The following is a 16,812-nucleotide window of genomic DNA, read 5'->3' as shown; positions in this document are numbered from 1 at the left end:
CAGCCCAGGACACAGGGAACACTGCAAACACAGAGCTGCATACAGGAAAAGTCGAAGTGTGGGTCTCATCTACTGATCAAGTTAAACAAACATCACTGAGTTGCCATCAGGAAGAGATTTATTTGGTTAGTAGTCCAAACACAGGCATAGTCCAGTGAAAATGAACAGGTTTCTTGAAAATTGATGTAGAGCTGAAGTGCTGAAACTGGCTCACTGAAACATTTCCACCTGACACTAGTGCCTTATGACCCTCAAGGTAGATTAGACATTAACAAACAAAAGCACACAGAAACACCACCAAGATCTGATTTCTGCCTGTTTCCACTCCCAATTCTATGCTTAGCTACCTTTGGGCTCTTAAGGACCCTCTCTGCGGAGGCGGCGGGCCAGCTGCATGTCTCTGGGCATAATTGTGATGCGCCTGGCATGGATGGCACACAGGTTGGTGTCTTCAAAGAGTTGCACCAGGTAGGCCTCGCTGGCCTCCTGCAGGGCGCCAGTGGCCGCGCTCTGGAAGCGCAGGTCCGGGCTGATGGCCTGGGCGATCTCGCGCACCAGGCGCTGGAAGGGCAGCTTGCGCAGGAGCAGCTGCGTGGACTTCTGGTACTTTCTGATTTCCCGCAGCGCCAGAGTGCCAGGCTTGTAGCGGTGAGGCTTCTTGATCCCTCCTGTAGGCGGCGCCCTTTTTCCGACGGCTTTGGTGGCCAAGGGCTTCCTGGGGGCCTGCCAGGCGGTGCCTTTGCGGGCGGTCTGCTTGATGTCCACTGTGGTGCGGGGCCGCGGCCTCTCCCCTGTCCTTGGGCTGAGCCTGGCCTGCTGCAGAAGGTGCTGGCATCAGAGAGCGAGGGCAGTGGTGCTGTGGACAGGATTCGGAGAGCCTGTGAGTTGAGATCCATGCGCATGACTCACACACACGCTTAGCCCCTGCAAACCCAGCCCCACACTTACCAGCTCTCAGGTCTGTGGGTCGGAGGCCAGGCTGCTTAGTCTTCCCGGAGGGAGGGTCCTGGGTTTCCTTGGTCTACACAGCAGCGGCCAGGAACCTCCCTCACAGGCAGTCTCTTTCTGACTGGAGATGTCTGTGGTCTCAGTAAAACCCTGCCTCTTTTAAGGAGCTCAGATGATTGGATTAGACCCACCCAGCTACCTTCCATTGTACTTCCTGCTTCACTAGATACTCAACCTAATCAGGGCTGTGAAAACCCAAGCAAGTCCCCGGGTTCTGCACACACCCAATGGAGACCCAACCTTCTGCAGTGCGCCTTGTGGGAGGGATGGTAGGTGGGTGGGTAACCTAAACTTCTAGGTGTGGAAGGGAATCTGAAAGTTTACATTTCTCCATCATCATGGAAATATTGACAGTGGAAAAAATAATTTAATAAAGTCGAAATTTAGCCAACTTGCACATCTGCTCCAAAACACCAATGCATGAGATCATTAGGTTTTATCAGTTCCTTTGAGAATGAAGAGTTCCAGGAGGGGGGCGGGGGGGTATGGAAATTTGAAAATTTTGAAATGGTCACTTCTCTGTCAGGGATTCTGCTATGACATTTTCTTCCCAAAAGTGACACTCATGAAAATCTTCTTGTAGCCTCGAGCAGATTTGGCTCTGGATAAGCCAAAGCTTTCCTGAGAAAAGAATCACATGTGACTGTCGCTGGTGCTCCCCCTCAGCTCCCTCAAGCTCCTTTTCCCCTATGAAGGTGGAAGGGACACCTGAGCTGAGCTATCCTGCCATTGCCCATGATGGGAATGCCACGAGGTCCTGAGAAGCCAGCTTTGACCTCACTGACCTGCTGACCCGAGGTCACAGCTGAGCTCAGAAAACATTGAATATATGTTGCTATTTCAATATTTGTAGGGGTACCTGAGGTTTTAGGTTCCATAGATAAATTGTGTAGTTGTGAATTCTATTCAAATATACTGTTAAAAGATTTTTGTGATACCTATAGTAGAAATTAGTGCCCAATTCAATGTAGGTATGGCACACAGAACAATAGATTCCATGATATCAGTACTTACAAAATAAGTTCATATTAGTGTTTTAAAATTCGAGCTTATTATTATTATTATTTTGTTGTTAAATTTTTTAAAATGTGTTTCAATAGCTTTAGGAGTACAAGTTGTCTTTCATTCCACAGATGAATTGTATAGTGTTGAAGTCTGGGATTTTAGTGCATTTATCAATCAGTTAGTTTACATTTTACTCAACAGGCAGTTTCTTCCTCCATCACCCTCCTCTCACCTTCCCCACTTCTGAGTCTCTAATGTTTAGTATACCACATTGCATGCTTTTGTGGACCCATACCTTAGCTTTCACTTCTAGGTGAGATGGTGCACTATTTGCTTGTAGATTCCTGAGTTACTTTATGGAGAATAATGGCCTCCAGTTCCATCCAAGTTGCTGAAATGACATAGTTTCATTCCTGTTTATGGCGAGTAGCAGTCCATGGTGTATATGTTCCTGTTTTCTGTTTGTTTTCTTTTGTTTTATTATTATTTCAATAGTTTTTGGGGAGCAGGTGGTGCTTGGTTACATGGATAAGTGATTTAATGGTGATTTCTGAAATTTTGGTGTGCCCACCACCTGAGCAGTGTACACTGTACCCAACGCATAGTCTTTTATTCCTCACCCCCTTCCACCCTTCAACCTAAGTCCGCAAGGTCCACTGTAACATTCTTATGTTTTTGTGTTGTCATAGCTTAGCTCCTGTTTATAAGTGAGAACATACGATATTTGATTTTGCATTCTTGAGTTACTTCACTTAAAGTAATGGTCTCCAATTCCATCCAGGTTGCTGGGAATACCATTATTTCTTTCCTATTTTTGGCTGAGTTGTATTCAGTGGTATATATATATATATATATATATATATATATATATATATACACACACACACACACACAGACACATCTATATAACATTTGTATATATATTTATATATAACATTTATAACAAATTTATTACATATATAACATTTATAACATATATATATATATATATATATACATATATATATATATATATAAACATTTTCTTTATCAACCCGATGATGGACATTGGCTGGTTTTTTTTGTTTTTTTTTTTTTTTTTGAGACGGAGTCTCACTCTGTCACCCAGGCTGGAGTGCAGTGGTGCGATCTCGGCTCACTGCAAGCTCCACCTCCTGGGTTCACGCCATTCTCCTACCTCAGCCTCCCTAATAGCTGGGACTACAGATGCCTGCCACCACGCCTGGCTAAGTTTTTATATTTTTGGTAGAGTTGGGGTTTCACCATGTTAGCCAGGATGGTCTCGATCTCCTGACTTCATGATCCACCCACCTCGGCCTCCCAAAGTGCTGGGATTACAGGTCTGAGCCACTGTGCCCAGCCTCATTTCATATTTTTGCAATTGTGAATTGTGCTGCTATAAACATGTGTGTTCAAGTGTTTTTTTCATATAATGACTTATTTTTCTCTGGGCAGATTCCCAGTAGTGGGATTGGTGGATCAAATGATAGATCTCCTTTTAGTTCTTTAAGGAATCTCCACCCTGTTTTCCATAGTGGTTGTGTTAGTTTACATTCCTACCAGCAGTGTAAAAGTGTTCCTCACCTCATCCACCATAACATCTATTATTTTTTGATTTTTTAATTATGGCATTCTTGCAGGAGTAAGGTGGCATTGCATTGTAGTTTTGATTTACATTTCCTTGATCATTATTGAACATTTTTTCATATGTTTGGTGGCCATTTATATATCTTCTTTTGAAAATTGCCTATTTATGTTTTAGCCCACTTTTTGATGGGATTGTTTGTTCTTTTCCTTGATGCTTTGTTTTAGTTCCTTATAGATTCTGAATATTAGTCCTTTGTACGATACACAGTATGTGAATATTTTCTCCCACTCTATAGGCTGTTTGTTTACTCTGCTGATTCTTATTAAGTTTTCTTGCTGTGCAGAAGCTTTTTAGTTTAATTAAGTCCTATCTATTTATCTTTGTTTTTCTTGCATTTGCTTTTGGGTTCTTGGTCATGAACTCTTTGACTAAGCTAATGTCTACAAAGTTTTTCTGATGTTATCTTCTAGAATTTTTATGGTTTCAGGTGTTAGATTTAAAGTGTTTCATCCATTTTGGGTTGATTTTTGTATAAGATGAGAGTTGAGGATCCACTTTCATCCTTCTATATGATAGGCTTGCCAATTATCCTGGCACTATTTGTTGAATAGGGTGTCCTTTCGCTCCTTTATGTTTTTGTTTGCTTTGTCGAAGATCAGTTGGCTGTAAGTATTTGGCTTTATTTCTGGATTATCTATTTTGTTTCATTGGTCTATATGCCTATTTTTATACCAGTAGCATGCTGTTTTGGTAAATATAGCCTTGTAGTATAATTTGTAGTTGGGTAATGTGATGCCTCTGTATTCCTTCTTTGTGCTCAGCCTTACTTTGGCTATGCAGGCTCTTTTATACTTCCATATAAATTTTAGAACCGTTTCTAGTTCTGAGAAGAATGATAATGGAATATTGATGGAAATTGCATTGAATTTGTAGATTGCTTTTGGCAGTATGGTCATTTTTACAATAGTGATTCTACCCCTCCATAAGCATGGGATGTTTTTATGTTTGTTTCATCTATGATTTCTTTCAGCAGTATTTTGCACTTTTCCTTGTAGAGGTCTTTCACATCCTTGGATAGGTATATTCCTAAGTATTTTACTTTATTTTTTGCAGCTATTATAAAAGGGGTTGAGTTCTTGATTTGATTCTCTTTCTAGGTATACAATCATACCACTGGAGACAGTGACAGTTTAACTTCCTCTTTAACAATTTGGATGCCCTTTATTTCTTTCTCTTGTCTGATTACTCTGGCTAAGACTTCCAGTACTGTGTTGAATAGGAGTGGTGAGAAAGGGCAAACTTGCCTTGTGCCAATTTGCACAGGAAGTGCTTCCAGCCCTTGACCATTCAGTATGATATTGGCTGTGGATTTATCATATACAGCTCTTATTTTGAGGTATGTTCCTTTGATACCTAGTTTATTGAGAGTTTTTAACTTGAAGTGATGTTGAATTTTATGAAAGGCCTTTTCTACATCTATTGAGATAATCATGTGGTTTTTGTCTTTAGTTCTGTTTATGTGATGAATCACATTTATTGATTTGTGTATGTTGAACAAGCCTTGCATCACAGGGATGAAGTCTACATGATTGTGGTGGATAAGCTTTTTGATGTGCTGCCGGATTTGGTTTGCCAGCATTTTGTTGAAGAATTTTGCACCAAAGTTCATCAATGATATTAGCCTGAAGTTTTCTTTTTTTGTTGTATCTCTGCCAGGTTTTGGTATCAGAATGATGCTGGCTTAATATTTTGGAATAGTTTCTGTAGGAATGGTGCCAGCTCCGTTTTTTTTTTTTTTTTTTACTTCTGGTAGAATTCAACTGTGAATCTTCTGGTCCTGGGCCTTTTTTTGGTTGGTAGGCTATTAATTACTGTTTCAATTTTAGAACTTATTATTGGCCTATTTGAGGATTTGATTTGTTCCTGGATCAGTCTTGGTAGGGTAAACGTGCCCAGGAATTTATCTGTTTCTTCTAATTTACTAATTTATGTGCATGGAGGTGTTGTTTGTAGTCTCTGATGGCTGTGTGTATTGCTGTGGGGTTAGTGGTGATATCCCCTGTATTTCTGATTGTGTGTGTGTTTTTTTTTTTTTTTTGAGATGGAGTCTGTATCACCATGCTGGAGTCAGTGGTGTTATCTCGTCTCACTGCAACCACCACTTCCCGGGTTCCAGCGATTCTCCTGCCTCAGCCTCCCGAGTAGCTGGGACTACAGGTGCATGCCACCATGCCCAGCTAATTTTTGTATTTTTACTAGAGACAGAGTTTCACCATTTTGGATCAGGATGGTCTTGATCTCTTGACCTTGTGATCCACCTGCCTTGGCCTCCCAAAGTGCTGGGATTACAGGCGTGAGCCACCGCACCCAGCCTGATTCTGTTTACTTTAATCTTCTCTTTTTCTTCTTTTTAGCCTAGCTAGAAGTTTATCTATTTTATTAATTTTTTCAAAACACCCACTACTGAATTCATCGATTTTTTGAAGGGTTTTTGGTGTCTCTATCTCCTTCAGTTCAGCTGTGATCTTGGTTATTTACTATCTTCTATTAGCTTTGGCATTTGTTTGCTCCTGTCCTCTAGATCTTTAGTTGTGATGTTAAGTTTTTAACAAGTCTTTTCTAACTTTTTGATGTGGGTGTTTAGTGCAACAAATTTCCCTCTTAACACTGCTTTAGCTGCACCCCAGAGATTCTGGTACATTTTATCTTCATTCTCATTAGTTTCAAAGAACTTCTTGATTTCTGCCTTAATTGCATTATTTACCCAAAAGTCATTCCAGTGCGGGTTGTTCAGTTTCCATGTAGTTGTATGGTTTTGAGTGAATTTCTTAATTTTGAGTTCTAATTTGATTGTGCTGTGGTCCAAGAGACTGTTTTAATTTCAGTTCTTTTGCATTTGGTGAAAAGTGTTTTACTTCCCGTTATGTGATCAATTTTAGAGTAACTGCTGTGTGTTGATGAGAAGAATGTATATTCTATTGTTTTTGGGTGGAGAGTTTTGTAGATACCTATTAGGTCCATTTGATCCAGAGCTGAATTCAGGCCCTGAATATCTGTTAATTTTTTGTCTTGATGATCTGTCTAATGTTGTCAGTGGGGTGTCAAAGTCTCTCATTATTATTGTGTGGGAGTCTAAGTCTGCATTGTTTTATCATGATCCTTAGCTTCTTTCCATTGGGTTACAACATGGTCTTTTAGGTCAGCGAAGTTTATTTTTATCCACATCCTGTCATTTTAGCCATCTCAGTCTCAGCCCACTTCTGAGCCCTTGGTGGAGAGGTGTTGTGGTCATTTGGAGGAAAAGGGGCACTCTGGGTTTTTGAGTTTTCAGGTTTTTTTGTGCTAATCCTTTTTTTTTTAAGAATTAAAAGTGGCAACATGAATTTCTTTTTTTTTTCAAAGTTGAAACTGATGAATATCACTATCACTTAGTAAATTTCAGGAGAAAAAATCAAGTTAGATATGCAAAAATGTGATATGAATGTGATAGGAGATGTTATTCTCTGAAGCTTAATTTCATCTGAAAGAAATGTAAGAGAAAATAAAAAGCATTGTCAAATTCTTTCTTATTTTTGTGGGTTTATCTAGCTTCAAGCTTTGAGGTTGCTGACCTTTAGATGGGGGTTTTGGTTTTGTTGTGGTTGTTGTTTGCTGTTTGATTTTATTTTTTTTAACACTCTAACCACTCTTCTGTAGGGCTGCTGCAGTTTGCTGGGTGTCTGCTCCAGATTGTAGTCACCTGGGTTTTTCCCATACTTGGAATTATCACTTTTGAAAACTGCAAAACAGCACAGACGGCATCTTCCTTCTTCCTCTGGAAACTTTGTCCCAGGAGGGTACTAAGATTGTTACTGGCTTGAATGTATCTGTAGGAGGTGGCTGGTACACTGCTTGGGAAAATCTCATGCAGTTGGAAGGAATGGGATCAGGGACATACTTAAGCAATCTAACTGCTTTTTGGTGGAGCAGCTGTGCTGTATTGGGGATCCCTTCAGCCCCTGATCCATTAGGGCTCTCCAAGGCCCACAGGCTGGACCAGCTGAGATGCCTGAACAGTCATGGTGGCAGCATGCGCTACCCCATGGATACTTAGACTCAGGGAGAAATTAGAACTCTGTCAGCTGTAGAACAGAGGCAGGTGTGGCTGGAGGCCCTGGCTGGGAGGACCCACCCCACAAGGAGCAGTGGTTTGGGGTCCTGCTTAAAGAAGCAGTCTGGCCACATTCTGGGAAAGCAGCTGTGCTGTGCTGGGGGTACCCTACCTATCCTGACCATTTGGACTCTCCAGAGCCCGCAGACCGAAACAGCTGAGTTGACCAAACAGCATAGATAGCAGCTTGGCCCTTTCCTGGGGTCTCTGTCCTGTCTCAGGCAGGCTCTACCTCGTTTCTTGTGGCTGGCTGGAATTCCAAACCAGTGGGTCCTATCTTGTGAGTTGCCATGTAAGTGGGGCCTGCAGATTGATGCTACTCAGCCCCCAGGATTTAGCCCCCTTCCTAGGGGTATGCACAGACATTCTGCCTTGCCTGAGCTGCAGATACCTTTGCCAGGGATCCTGAGGCCAGAATATGTAAAGTTCCTGGGTCTCTGTACATGTTCGAGCAGCTGCTCTGCGGAGACTCCACACAGCTGTGTGCATCAGACCCAAAGCGCTGGAGACACGGGCCTATAAGGGGACCTCCTGATCCACAGATCGCAAAGATCCACGGGAGAAGTGTGGTTTCCCGGGGGCATGCAATCACTCACTGCTTCCCTCCACCGGGGGTGCAGGTTCCCTTGGCTCTGTGTTGCTCCAGGGTGGACCGTTTCTCCACCCTGCTTTTCTTTTTTTTTTTCTTTCCTATTTTGGCTGAGTTGTATTCAGTGGTGTATATACATATATATAAGCATTTTCTTTATCGACCCGATGGATGGGCATTGGCTGGTTTCGGTTTTTTTTTTTTTTTTTTTTGAGACGGAGTCTCCCTCTGTCGCCTGGGCTGGAGTGGCTTAATCTCGGCTCACTGCAAGCTCCGCCTCCCAGGTTCGCGCCATTCTCCTGCCTCAGCCTTCGGAGTAGCTGGGACTACAGGGGCCGGCCACCACACCCGGTTAATTTTTTCTATTTTTTAGTAGGGACGGGGCTTCATCATGTTAGCCAGGATGGTCTCGATCTCCTGACCTCGTGATCCGCCCGCCTCGGCCTCCCAAAGTGCTGGGATTACAGGCGTGGGTCACCGCGCCCGGCCCACCCTGCTTTTCTTCATTCTCCATGGGTCAGGTTGTTTTCCTACATAGTCTCAATGTGAGTACGTGGATATTTCAGTTGAAGGTGCTGCATTCACTCGCCCCTCTTCCTCTCTGTGAGTGCCACAGACCACAGCTGCTTCCGATTGGCCATCTTGGGGCCCACTCATCAGTTGATGGGCACTTAGGTTGATTTTATATCTTTGCAATTGTGAATTGTGCTATGATAAAAATATGTGTGCAGGTTTCTTTGATATAATGACTTCCTTTTTTTAGGTGTGTACCCAGTAGTGGGATTTCTGGATGGAATGGTAGATCTACTTTGAGTTCCTTGTGAAATCTCTACATTGTTTTCTGCAGAGGTTGTACTAATTTACATTCCACCAGCAATGCCTAAACGTTTCCTTTTCACCACATTTACGCCAACACCTGCTGTTCGTTGACTATGGAATAATGACCATTCCAGCAGGGGTAAGGTGGGTGAGAAACTCAGCTGTTTTTCATTGTGGCTTTAAATTGCATTTCCCTGATAATTAGAGATGTGGAGCATTTTTCCCTGTTTATTAGTTATTCGTGTGTCTTCTTTTGAGAAACGTCTATGCATGTTGTTTGCTCACTTTTTAATGGAATTATTTGTGTTTTCTTTGATGATTTGTTTCAATTTCTTGTAGATTCTGGATCAATCAGTCCTTTGCCAGAGGCATAATTTGCAAATGGTTTCTCCCATTCTGTAGGTTGTTTGTTTACTCTGATGATTTATTTTTTCTTTTCATTAGCTCCCACTGATTTATTTTTGCTTTTTTTGAATTTGCTTTTGGGGTCTTTGTTATAAGTTGTTTGCCTAGGCCAATGTCTAGAAGAGTTTTCCCGGGTTTTCTTCTAGAGTTTTTATTGTTTCAGGACCTAGATTCAAGTCTTGAATTCACCTTAAGTAAATTTTTGTGTATGATGAAAGGTAGGGATCCAGTTTCCCTCTTCTGTGTGTGGCTATTCAATGTTCTCATCAGCATTTATTCAATAGGGTGTTATTTCCCCAGTTGATGTTTGTGTATGCTTTGTCAAAATCAGTTGGCTTTATTTTTGTTTTCTCTATATTGTTTCATTGGTCTATGGATCTACTTTTATGCCAATACCACGTTGTTTGGCATAGCCTTTTGGGATACTTTGAAGTCCGGTAATGTGATGCCTCCATATTTATTCCTTTTCCTTAGGATGGCTTGGCTATCCTAGCTGTTTTTGGTTCCATATGAACTTTAGAATTTTTTTCTAACTCTGCATAAAATGATGTTGTTATTTGGGAAGAAATTGCATCGAATCTGCAGTTTGCTTTGGGCTGCATGGTTTTTTGTTTTAACAATACTGGTTTTTCTAATCCACGGGCATGGAAAGTATTTCTGTTCGTTTGTACCGTCTATTACTTCTTTCAGCAGTGCCTTGTAGTTCTCCTTGTTGGGATCTTTTACCTTCTTTTTTAAGTATATTCCCATATACATATGTAGCTACTGTAAGAGGGATTGAGTTTTTGATTTAATTCTCATCTTGGTTGTTGTTGGTGTATAGCAAGCTATTAATTTGAGTGCATGACTTTTGTAACCTGAGATTTTACTGAATTTACCTATGAGGTCTGGCTGTCTTTTGTAGGAATGTTTAAGGTTTACTATGTATACCATCAGATCACCAGGCAACAGAGATAGTCTGACTTGCTTTTTTCCAATGTTAATACCTTTTATTTCTTCCTCTTGCCTGATGGCTCTAGCTAAGAATTTTGCGCTCATTTTATAGAAAAGTTTTAGTTTTATGCAAAATCAGGCAAAAATTAGAGAGTTCCCCTATATCCTTCCCCCACATATGCATAGCCTCCCTCCAGTATCAACTCTCTATCTCAGATTGTATGTGAGTTACAATCATTGAACCTACATTGACCTATTATTGTCACTCAATGTCTGTAGCTTACCTTAGGGTTCACTACGTTTTTGTTGTACATTCTATGGGTTTGGACAGATGCATCATGACAGGCATCCACAACCATAGTGTCCTATGAAATTGTTTCACTTCTCTAAAAATTTTTTGTCTCTAGCTTCTCTATTCCTTCTTTCAACACCAACCCCTTCCAACCATGGATCTCTGTATTTATTTATTGGTAAATCTTGTCTACTGACATTTCATATTGTATATAGTTGTTATATACAACATGATGTATTATATACATTTTACAATGTCAAAATCTAGCTACTTTTTACACAGTTATTGTAGTTTTGTAAGAACACTTCACATTCACTCTTAGCATTTTTCAAGAGCACGATATATTGTTAGGTGGAGTCACCACGCTATAAAATAGATCTCTTGAATTTATTCCTCCCATGTGACTGAAATTTTGTATATTTTGACTGTCTCCTCAAATACCCCACCCCTGCCACCCCAACCCATGGTAACTACCATGCTACTGTCTACTTCTACAAGATCAACTTTTTTAGATTCTGCATAAGATTGAGGTCTAATATTTGTCTTTCTATGCCTTGCATATTTCACATAGCATAACATAGCATAATGATCTCCAGGTTCATCTTTCTGTCCTTATTTTTTAGGCTATTCCTTAAGTAGCCTTAAAATATAAGAACACATAGATGAACCTGGAGATGTATTTTGTTGTGTATACATATCACATCTTCCTTATCCAGTCATCTTTTTTTGGACACTTATGTTGATTTTCTATGTTAGTTATTGTAAATAGTGCCGCAATAGACATGAGCATACAGATAGCTCTTCAGTATACTAATTTTATTTCTTCTGGATATATATTTAGCAGTATGGCATTGGTGGAACATATTGTAGCTCTATTTTTAGTTTTTGGAGGAACTGCCATACTAGTTTCTGTAGTGGTTGTACTAATTTGCATTCTCACCAACAGGGCAAGTGGTTTCCCTTTTCTTCACAACTTCATCTACAATTGTTATCTCTTGAAGTTTTCATAACAGTTATTCTAATGGGTGTGATGCAATATTTTATTTTGGTTGTAATTTGCATTTCTGTGATGGTTAGTGATGTGGAGCATTTTTCCATACACCCACTGGTCATACTTTTCTGTCTTTTTTTCATAAATGTCTCTTTAGGTCTTTTGGTTATTTTTATTTTTGATTTTTCTTTCCTTCCTATTGAGTTGTTTGAATTTCTTAGGTATTTTGGAAATTTATTCCCATCAGATATATGGTGTGCAAATATTTTGTTCCATTCTGCTGGTTGTCTCTTCACTCTGATGATTGTTTCCTTTGTTGTGCAGAAACTTGTTAGATGTAATTCCTTTTGTCGACTTTTGCTTTTGTTGTCTGTGTTTTGGGATTATATCTAAAAGATCACTGGCCTAACCAGCGTTGGGGATGTTTTTCCCTACGTTTCTTGTAGTAGGGTCATAGTTGAGGGTCCTGCTCTAAAGTTTGAAAGAGATTTTAGTGTATTTTTGTATATGCTGAGAGAAAAGGGTGTAATTTGATTATTTTGCATGTGGATATCTAGTTTTCCTGTCACCATTGATTGAAAGTACAGTCATTTCTTCATTGTTGTTGTTGTCACCTTTGTGTAAACTCAGTTGGCTGTACATGTCTGGATTGACTTCTCTACTCTGTTCCAGTGGTCTAAGTGTCTGTTTTTAAGCCAGTGTTATTCTGCTTGGGTTACTATAATTTTATAGCATACTTTGAAGTGAGGAAAGCGCAGATCTTTTTATTTTCTCCGCAGTTTGCCCTATGACCTCACTACTCAGAGAAATGTCAAAAGAGATGTTGATTTTTCACTTTTTTTTGAGACAGAGTTTCACTCTTGTTGCCCAGGCTGATGTGCAATGGTGTGATCTTGGCTCACCACAACCTCCACCTCCTAGGTTCAAGCGATTATCCTACCTCAGCCTTCCGAGTAGCTTGGGTTATAGGCATGTGCCACCATGCCCAGCTAATTTTTTTTTTTTTTTTAGTAGAGACGGGGTTTCTCCATGTTGGCCAGGCTGGTCTTGAACTCCCGACCTCAGGTGACCCGCCTGCCTCGGCCTCCCAAAGTGCTGGGATTACTGGCATGAACCACCATGCCTGGCCAATTTTGCACTTTTTAAATTTTATACTTGTTGTTAGGGCAGAGCAATGATGACTAAGCTCCATCCATGCCACCATGAACACAGGAAGTTCATTTGATTTTTTACTATACATTTTTTCCCATTTTTCTTACATTCAGGGTAAGAATGAATTTGATGAATTATATGTCAGTGTAATTAGAAAAAGTGTTTTATTTTAATGAAAATATTTAATGCTTAAATCTTATAATCATAGGAATTTTCTCTTTAATTTTTGCATTTTAACACCATTATATAAAATTAAAATATGTGAGAATCTTACGTACTATAAAATTACATGTCAGATGTATTTTTCTTTCTCAGAAGGACAAGAGAGAGATCAGTATATTACCTTAGCTATAAAAATAGTTTACAGTAAAACTGATTCTTCAGAGCTGAAGGCATGGAAATGAGTGCAGAGACTAGACAGTGTTTCTAGGGTCTGTTTTCTCTCTGAAGTTTTCCATGCAGCTTCTAGAATACTTTACCATTTTAATATTATCAAAGGGCCCCCCCGACGTAAAACAATCTTGGTAGCAATGTAAATAAAGTCATTTTAGACAACAACTTGGTGTGTAATTTTAATTTCATTCTTGCAAAAGTCAGAAAATAGTTCAGTAGATGACAAATGAAAATTCAATTTTCATTCATTCAAATTTCATTCATTCAAATCAATTCCAGTCTCCTGCTCAGGACACAGGCTTCTGGATAGACTACCATAAGGAAATAGTTTCTGGAGGCTTCACGTATTGAAATCAAGCAGCAAACATAAAAGCTAAGACATTGCGACTCCAGGCTTCAGTATGAAAACACATGTCTCTTGGAAGAGGTTTTCTCTCTGAAAGTAGCTTCCTGTCCCCAGGACGCTTTGGACCCACACAACTTTTTTTCTTTCAGGTAGAAAGAAACAGAAAAACGTGTCTATATGCCCCCAGAAGCACAAATATTTAGTCAAAGCAATTATGAAAGAAGCTGCTGCCTTCATCAAGATGAGATCAATGAAATAGTTGGAGAAAGACGTTAAAATTGTAGGTCAATTCAGCCTAGACTAAAACACAGAAGGTGCAGGGAACAGGCAGTCCTGTCATAGAAACAGTGGATTCAGTCCTTTGTCCTTTAAGAACAGGCCTTTCTATCTAGACTGAGGCCCAGAAGAAGACAATTATTTTGTACTAGATGTTGAAATGGCCCTTGGATTTTCATCTGTGAACAGCCTCCTTCCAATGCTTGAGCTGCAGCGGGGCGTCTGATTCCCCATCTCACACACACCGAGGGCTGCTTCTACCACCTCCCTGAATAAGGCCCTGATTATTCCAGTCATGGCCATGGTCATAACCATGTTCTAGAATACTGACCTACCAGTGACGGACTGCATTAGAAACTTCTAATAAGTGTTTCTCTCTTTCCTACCCACAAACAGACTCATACTAGCTGTTCTGCCTCCTGTAACGTGAAGTGACTTGTGGATAGAGAGTCTGTTCACTTTTTAGAAAGTAGAGTTCGATATATTTTCATAGCAAACTAGCAGGAACAGCTCAGGAGACAGGAAACATTGAAACCATGTGGCTGCATATAGAAAATTTCAAAGTGTGGGTCTCATCTACTGTTTGATCGAGTGTGACAAATATCATCGAGTTTCCATCAAGAAGAAATGTATTTGCTTGTAAGTAGTCTAAGTAAGTGAGGCATTCTCCAAACAAAAGAGCAAATGTATTGACAATTGATGTAGAGTTGAAGTGCTGAAACTTGTTCACCAAGACATTTCCACTCAACACTAACGCATTAGACCCTCAATGCAGAATAAAAGTGTATGAATAAAAGCAAATAGAAACACAGTCACTACCTGTGATTTCTGCTTATGTTTCCACTCCCAATCATATTCTTAGCTACTTTTGGACCCCATGGGGGAAAAGAAACCAGAACGGAATAAAATTTCTAACATCAGAACTACCAGTAACTGAAAGAAGAGAAAAAAAAAAAAACGAAAACAAAACAGAAGTGAAGCCCTCTAGAGTGCAAGGTATCACAGCAGAGTAAGCTCTTAAGTACCCGCTCTGCAGAGGTGTCGGGCCAGCTGCATGCCTCTGAGCATAATTGTCATGTGCCTGGCATGGATGGCACACAGGTTGGTGTCTTCAAAGAGGCGCACCAGGTAGGCCTCACTGGGCTCCTGCAGGGCTCTAGTGGCTGCCCTCTGGAAGCGCAGGTCCGGGCTGATGGCCTGGGTGATCTCGCGCACCAGGTGCTGGACGTGCAGCTTGTGCAGGAGCAGCTGAGTGGACTTCTGGTACTTTCTGATTTTGCAGAGCGTCAGGGTGCCAGGCCTGTAGCCGTGGAGCTTCTTGATCCCTCCTGTAGGCGGAGCCCTCTTGCCGGCAGCTTTGGTGGCCAGGGGCTTCCTGGGGGCCTCCCAGGTGGTGGCTTTGCGGGTGTTCTGCTTGATGTCCACTGTGGTGCGGGGCCACGGCCTCTCCCCTGTCCTTGGGCTGAGCCTGACCAGCTGCAGGCGGCTCTAGCGTCAGGGAGCGAGGGCGGTGTGTTTGTGGACAGGATTCAGAGAGCCTGTGAGTTGAGATCCGTGCAGAAGACGCATCCTCACGCTTAGCCCCTTTCAATCCAGCCCTAGACTTACCTGCTCACAGGTCTGCAGGTCAGAGGTTAGCCTGCTCATTCACCCTGTGGGGTCCTGGACTTCCGAGGTCTACACACCCGCAGTGGGAATCTTCCTGCAGCTAGTCTTGCTCTGTGGTCTCAACAAAGTTTAGAGTTTTATAATTTGCTGTGATGATTGCATTAGAGCCACTTGGCTAGCTTCCATTGCACTCATTGCTTCACGAGATTTTTAACCTAATGAGAATGAGCTGTCCCTATCCCACCCTACAAAGTAGCTGGTCAGGGCTGAGTGCTGTCCTGGGGGTAAGGGGACGACATGCCCAGGTGTCAGCTCAAAGGATCTCTGCATCATCCTGAGGTGGGAGGCAGGGCAAGGAGCACCAATGAGGTTCTCCCCCTCCCACCCTCCCACCCACAGTGAAAGCTTATCAAGTCTATGGGTTGTGCCACACCCAGGGTGTTGTTACCTTCCATTGTATTTACGGGTTCACAGATTTGTAACCTAATCAAGGTATGAAAAACTAAGTTCGTGGGTTCCTCCAACACTCACAAGAGGGGAAGATATCTGGAGTATGCATTATGGGATGGATCATAGGTGGTGGTTGATACGGTTTTGCTGTCACCACCCAAAATCTCATCTTGAATTGTAATCCCTGTAGTCCCCATACTCCCCATGTCAAGGGAGAGACCAGGTGGAGATAACTGAATCATGGGGGCAGTTTCCAAGTTTCCCCATGCTCTTCCTGAGATAGTGAGTGGGTTCTCACAAGATCTAATGGTTTTATAAGGGACTCTTCCCTCTCACTCTTCGCACTTCTCTCTCCTGCCGCCTTGTGAAGAAGGACGCGTTTGCTTCCCCTCCTGCCATGATTGTAAGTTTCCTGAGGCCTCCCCAGCCATTCAGAACAGTGAGTCAATTAAACCTCTTTTCTTTATAAATTATCCAGTCTCAGATATTTCTTTATAGCAGTGTGACAACAGGCTAATACTGTGGTCATCTGGAATTCTGCCTGCAACAGAGATTCTGACAGTTCACATTTTGTGATAATAATGGAAATATTTATAATAAAAATATGTTTTAATAAAGTTGTATCTTAGGCAGTTGATGAGGCATGAAGTTGTTTTATCAGGTGCTCTGATGGTACATAGCACCAGGAAAGAGAATGTGAAAAATCTAAGTAGCCACTCCTCTAGCTGACATTTCTCTCTGGCAGGGATGTTCCTGGGGCATTATTCTCTGCTAAGAAACACATATTGGAAACTGCAGAGAGGCTCA

The 16,812-nt window shown here is 41.4% G+C and overlaps 1 protein-coding gene across 1 annotated transcript; it reads right to left on the bottom strand.

The window, feature by feature from the left end:
* Positions 1 to 292: 292 nt before the first annotated feature.
* LOC129471683 (uncharacterized) lies at positions 293 to 15,594 on the bottom strand. Its single transcript, XM_063630948.1, has 4 exons — positions 15,556 to 15,594; positions 14,973 to 15,435; positions 7,285 to 7,379; positions 293 to 828 (listed from the first exon to the last, which is right to left on the bottom strand). The coding sequence occupies exons 1-4, from the start codon at positions 15,592 to 15,594 to the stop codon at positions 358 to 360; spliced, it is 1,068 nt and encodes a 355-aa protein (XP_063487018.1). The 3' UTR covers positions 293 to 357.
* Between the last annotated feature and the right edge of the window lie 1,218 nt (positions 15,595 to 16,812).

Source organism: Symphalangus syndactylus, chromosome 21, assembly GCF_028878055.3.
Source record: "Symphalangus syndactylus isolate Jambi chromosome 21, NHGRI_mSymSyn1-v2.1_pri, whole genome shotgun sequence".
NCBI classification, from domain to species: domain Eukaryota; kingdom Metazoa; phylum Chordata; class Mammalia; order Primates; family Hylobatidae; genus Symphalangus; species Symphalangus syndactylus.
This window is presented reverse-complemented; position numbering and strand designations above follow the sequence as displayed.